Source organism: Manacus vitellinus, unplaced genomic scaffold (genome assembly GCF_001715985.3).
Source record: "Manacus vitellinus isolate BGI_N305 unplaced genomic scaffold, ASM171598v3 scaffold_46_pilon, whole genome shotgun sequence".
Taxonomy (NCBI): domain Eukaryota; kingdom Metazoa; phylum Chordata; class Aves; order Passeriformes; family Pipridae; genus Manacus; species Manacus vitellinus.
In genome coordinates this window covers 2,200,546-2,206,626 of record NW_021940578.1, presented here as the reverse complement: position 1 = coordinate 2,206,626, position 6,081 = coordinate 2,200,546, and the positions used below count along the sequence as shown (strand labels likewise).

General features: G+C 54.8%; 1 protein-coding gene across 1 annotated transcript in view; it reads left to right on the top strand.

The window, feature by feature from the left end:
* Positions 1–600: 600 nt before the first annotated feature.
* EPHA8 (EPH receptor A8) overlaps positions 601–6,081 on the top strand; it is a 46,597-nt gene continuing 41,116 nt past the window's right edge. The window contains 1 exon segment of the mRNA XM_029962415.1: positions 601–780. Coding sequence (XP_029818275.1) covers positions 696–780 — 85 coding nt within the window. The 5' untranslated portion in view covers positions 601–695.

Here is a 6,081-nt window from a genome sequence, read left to right as displayed (position 1 = left end):
CAACTGCTTTGGAAAGACCCTCTCTCAGGTGGCCAGTGTGGCTGTAAACAGGGTGTTGTCAGTCCTGGCCCCGCTGTCCCCTGCTCCCACTGCCCCAAGTCAAGGGCAAGCAGACAGTGTCTATCCCAGAACTACGTGGCCTGTAAAGCATCAGGGTGGGGGGTGTCCTGCCTGTCTTCCCCAGCCATGCAAGGGGAGCGCTTACAAGGGATTTTCCTCTCCGCGCACACCGGGACGGAGGGGTAACCCCGTCCCCTTCACACCTGACCCCGGCCGAGCGCAGAGCTCCCTCCTGCAGGGGCTGCGAGTTTGTGTCTCGCCGCAGCCGGCCGAGAGCAGCGAGGAGGGATGGGCGGCACGGGGAGCAGCGGGGATGCTGGAGCATTGCGAGGGCGGGAGGGCGAGCGAAAGTGGGGAGCGGGAGCCCGAGTGGGATGCCGGGTCCGGGTACCGCGTGCGCGTGTGGCGCGGGAAGGGGGGCTCGCTGCAGAGCCCACCCAGCCCATTGGCTTGCGAGCGGTGACGGGCAGGCTGCTCCCTCCCCGCTCGCTCGCCCGTGTGGCTGCGAGCAATGTGCGCAAAGTGCCTTTGCATTAGCCCGTGAGTGCCGTAGCTCTGGACAGAGGTAGCTGGCTCGCAGAGGTGCTGGGACGACAGAGGTGGCCCTGTCCCGCGCCTGGTGGCCCCGCCGGACCATGGCATGGGCACAGGGGGGTCTGACATCCTCGCTCTCCATCGTCATCACGCTGGCTGCCTGCCTCTCTGCCACCACCAGCGAAGGTAGGAACCGGGGTGGCCCTGGAGCGACGGGGCAGTGTTGGGGGGACCCACGGGATCGCTGCGGCTGTTTGGATGTGTCTGCCGGGCTTAGGTCTGCCGGGTTTGGCTTCTCCGTGCTCCCAGGGGAACGCAGCTCCAGGTTGCTGCCTGGCTGAGTTTGCTGATCCTGGAGCTTTTGCACCAGAGGCAAAACTTTGGAGCTGGGCAGGAAGACCTGATTCTGCAGCAGTGCCGGCAGCTCTGCCTCCCTCCCCTGCCGGGGCTCTGCTGCAGCACGCAGGGGTGGCTGCAGAAGGGACGGGGATACCGGCACCAGCCCAGCCATGGCGATCCCCACCACCAGAGCTGGCAGCAGCGCAGGGCCGTGCATGTTGGCCGAGCAGCATGGGCTGGGCTGGCGTGAGCAGGTGGGCATAGGCAGGTGTGCAGCGGATGCAGGGAGCCGGAAAGGGCACTCAGGTGGGAAACTTCTTGTGAGAGAAAGGGCTGGAAACTTCAGAAGTAGAAAGCAGGGATGCAGCCAGGGATCCTCTCCCGACATCTTGGTGTCAGCCACATCAGGCCTGCTCCCTCCACCCGGCTGCTCTGCCCTGCTGCTGGCTGCCCTCATCCCTGGCCTTTGTCCACGTCCCTACTCTGGTGCCTCAGTTCTCTCTGAGAACTCGGCTTCGGCAGTGCTGCTCCTGCTCTTGCCACCCACCCGTTCTCCTGCCTCCCTCTGTGCTGGCAGCAGCGGCACGGCTGCTTCCTGGGTCTGCTGATCTTCATCACCAGAGATCTGCCGTTCCCGCTCCCGAGCATGTCCTTGGCACTGGCAGCAGCATCCTTCCTCCCTTCTGCTGTGCCTGAGAGCCACGGCAGCTCTGCAACGAGCCCTGGGGCCGGTGTCCCTGCCCCATGCTGGCAGTGGCACCTCTCCCTTACCCTGCCCCTGCATCCCTGCCATCCTTCTGGCATGCTGAGGCCCATGGGCTGGCGCTGCTGTGCCTCATGTGCTTTGTGGTACCCCGCTGGGCCAGCTCCTTGTGCTCACTGCCGTCTTCCAACACACACCAGCACCTTCCTCCCTTCCATTCCCCATTTCCAGCTATTTGCTGGTCCTAACTCTGTTTTCTGCCCACTGCCCACTTCCCGACCCTCCTCCTGCTCCTTTCCTCATCAGCTTTCCTGCCCGTGCAGGGAGATTGCATCGGGTCTCACTCCTGGGCATGGGCTATGAGGGTGCAGGATGGGGCCCCAGCACCCTGACAACTCCAGCCCTTGCTTGGTTTCTGCTCTGTGGTGCAGGATGCTGCCCCGTGCCCCAAGCCCCGGGCACAGAGCAGTGCAGGACGCTGCCCATGCTGCCCTGGGCACTGCAGCCCCACAAAGCCAAACAGCCCTGCCTGGACTTGGCGGACCTTGGGCATGGACAAGCCAGGCTGGGGCCTCTTTGGTGTCTTCTGCAGAAGAGATCGCTGGCTGCTGGGGTGGATTTTATGGTGTCTGCATGGACAGCCAGGCCTGAGTGCTGGGTGACATCAGGAAAAATTGTGGGGCGCTCCAGCAAGCTGTTGGTGCTCCGTCCTCCGCCCCTGAAGATGTTCCTGGCTCTGGATGCTGTGGATCCTGTGCCATGGGACGGGGCAGCTCAGTGCCAGCCGGGCCTCACAACACGGGTGGTGGAGCTGGGGATGTGGCTGCAGGCTCCTGCCAGCTCCCAGTGTCCCAGGGTGCTGGGATGAGCTGGGAGTAGCGCCCGTTCTGGGGCAGCTGTGGTGCCGGTCGTTGGGCACCCTGGCACGGAGATGGGGCTGGAAACGTGGGGAGATGCTGCAAAGCACAACCCAGCCCTGGGGTCTCCCACATTCCAGTCGTGCCAGGCTTGACCGCCCCATTCCCACTGCACATGGTGCACGCGGGCACGGAGCGAGGGCATCACCACGGCACAAGGGTGCCCCGTTGCCCGTCACCTCTGCCTGCTCCCACAGCCTCTCCGTGCCCTGCACCCCTGGCTGTGCTCCCTGGCAAACCCAACGCTGGTTTGAGAACCGCAGGGTAGAAAATTACAGCCGCAAAGCAGACTTCAGGCCGGGCGTGCTGCGCCTCGCATGCGCGTGTTGGGAGGCAATTTGTGTATAAAAACACGTATTAACCGAAAAAACAGCCTCAATCCCGGGTTTTTTCCTCTTCCAGGAGCTCCCAGCGCCTTTCTCTTTCCTGAAATATTTGTTCCGAGAAGTTTTAAGCTCATATTTTTTTATTCCTTTCAGTCTTGCATGCGGTGGGTACCCAAGAAATGGGAGGAAAAGGGAATCACCATTCCATGGGAATCCCCCATTTCGGCACGGCAGCCATTGCAAAATGCACCGAAAGCCAAAACTCAGATTTTTTTATTTTTTTTTTATAGATTAGTGAAAATTTGCAGGATGTGGAAGATTGTTATTTGGAGCACTGTAAAAAAGATTTGTCTGAAATTGTCAAATTGCTTTAGAGCAGAGAAGTATAAAAGTTATTTTTAATAATATGAAGATAGTGTGAGAGACTAAAATATTTACACTCTTGCACACTGAGTTGCACAGGTGAAAATAATAAAGTGGGTGTTTTATATGATACCACAAATTGAAGTTAAATAATAAAATATGAAATATCTTTGTCATATTGAAAGAAAATCAGACGAGCAGAAATTACCACATCTGGAGCTTGGGCGGGGGGTAAAAAAAAATCATATTTTCTGCCAAAAAACGGCACTTAAATGCTGCTGCTGGGGTCTGCTTCCTCCGGGGTGATGCCTGTGAGGAAGGCGACCTTCCTCCCCATCACAGCGCAGACCCCACGGCCTGCGGGTGAGCTTGAGTGGGACTGCCCTGCAGGAAAGGGGGATCTGGGACATCTCCCCCAGCATTTTGGGGCATGTAGGTCCGGACGAGGCGGACAGCAGGTGACAGGGATGTGGTGATGCACAGGGGAGGACGCAGAGCCGATGACAAGGGGATGCTTGTCTTCTCCTCGCACCACGGGTTTGGGGATTGAGGTGTTTTGTTCCTCCACTCAGCGGGGATGGGGTGTAGGAGAGCACCAGGATCCTCAGGAAAGCCCAGCCGCTTGCCGCGCTACCAAAACGGGGGCCACAGGAAGGGTCCGTGGCGGCCTCCCCCACTAATCTCTCATTGTAATCTCATTAATTGCCTCTTTGCTCAAACAGAAAAACTCATCTGCACATTTATTCAGTGCTACTTTCCTACCCCTCTGCAGCAGCGCTGAAGTCGGGGCCGGGGGAGAAGCAAAGCGCTGAAAGGGAGAGGAAATCGCCTTTTCTGTGCTCAAAAGGCTGTGGGGATGTGTGTTCCTCTGTAAGAATAGGAAACGAGAGAGTTTAGGCACACAGGCTTCTAGTGATGGGAGATGGAGAAGGGTTAGTTTAAAACAGGGAGTTGATTCGGGCTACGCTTGTAAAAAAAAAAACCAATAAATTTGGGGGTGTTTAATGTTTTTAATTTTTTTTATTTCTTCCAAAACGCTGATATAAAACATTTGATATAAAGCATGCTGATATTGCATGATTTTAGGTAGGCTCACGGGGATATGTTTCTGGTGTCATCTTCATTTCCATCCTTCCTGTATTAACAGCTTATAAAACTTCCGAAAATCAAGCCCCCAAATCTGCAGAAAAAAAATAAATAACACGACAGCGCACAAAACACACCTGCTCTGTGAGGGTTTTTCATTCTCCTGGAATTCTTGTTTCCTGAAATCGCGAGGAGTTTGTTTCCAGTGACAATAAATGGGCACCCATTTTGGCGACGGCGAAAATGGATCTGATGAAGCCCAATTTAAGTACAACCGAAAGAAAACCCGGTGAATTGCTACACGGAAGAAAGAATTCCCTATTTTTTTTTTTTTTTTTGCTTGCTGAGAAATTATTAGAAAAATATTTTACCCGAAAGAAAAGCAAGAGCTCGGCGGCAAACCCCAGCCCCAGAAGATGCTCAGGGAGAGGAGGGAGAGAGGAGGGAAGGAGAGAGGCTCATCCCAGGCGTCCTGCCGGGGTTGGTGAGCGGGTCCTGGCAGGCAGGACCTGGGGGAGTGTGGGTTTCACTGAGACACCCCGACACCTCTGCTCTTTGTTCCGGTTGGGTCCTGTGTTCCGCCCGTGTCCTGTGTTCCGCCTGTCCCCGCTGGCCTCGCTGGCAGCCTTTGGTGCTGCCTTTATCTCCAGGGAACATCCATTCATATGATAACTCTATTCATACCCTGACAGTTTTTTGATAGTTCATTCTCCTAACCCAGCCTGTTTGCCTGGCCAACACTCAAAATGATTCCTCTGTCACAGGGAAGTGATTAACCCCTTCGGCCCTGCTGGTTCAAAAGTGAGTGGTGGGATCAGCCGGGCGTTATTTCCTTCAAAACCAAACAAACCCCCCCGTGTCTTGCCCGCGCCGATGCACGGCACTCGGGGTCATAAATAACAACATAAGATGTAACTCCTTAATTGATCAGATCCAGGCACACCAATAAAGCCTAATGAAGTGTGTTTGGCCCGGGAATTGAGTCCAGAAAAGTATTCACCTTTTATCTGAAGGCATCCGCAAAAGCAGACCCAGCCCTGCCTTTAATAATCCTTTCCAAGGGCTCATCAGCCCCAGCCTTTAAAGATTGGCCCCCTCTTTCCCTAGTACAAATTTGCCTGGCTTCACCTTCCAGCCATTTGTTCTTGTTAGGCTTTTCCTGGAGGATTAAAGAGCCCACATTTTTCAGCTGTGAAAGTGTGCTGAGCGCACCCGGGCACCTCTCAGCCCTCGTGGGCATGAGCAGATTGGGCTCTGCAGGTTCCCTTCTGGGATATTTTTTTACCTCCAGCCCTGGTATCATAGTTGTGCCTGTGGTGTTTTCTGCTCTGTCTCCAGTTTCTCGTATTTAAAATGCTTATTTAACCACATCAGTGAGTGGCAACAAGCGCTGGCTGCAGCTGGATCGACCAGCTCTGTCCCAGCTCCATCCCAGCATCAACAATGAACAATGCCACAAGTCCCTGGATCCTTCCCTTGGATGAAGTACCTTCAGTTTTATGTACCTCCCATGCAATTTTTAAGGACTTTTGTGATATTTAATTACCAGTGGTATGAGATATTCAGCCTGTCCCCTCAAACGCGGTTAGTATTGGTATTTTTGTCTGTGAAAATGTTCCATTTTAGAAAGCTATTTTTAAGACAGCAAAGGCAAAAGCCTTTAAAAGAAATTATCTTGCTTTAAAAATGTCACTGGGGTACAAACAGCTCAGCACAATTTAGGGTGGCCAACTGGTGTGAGAGCAAAGACATC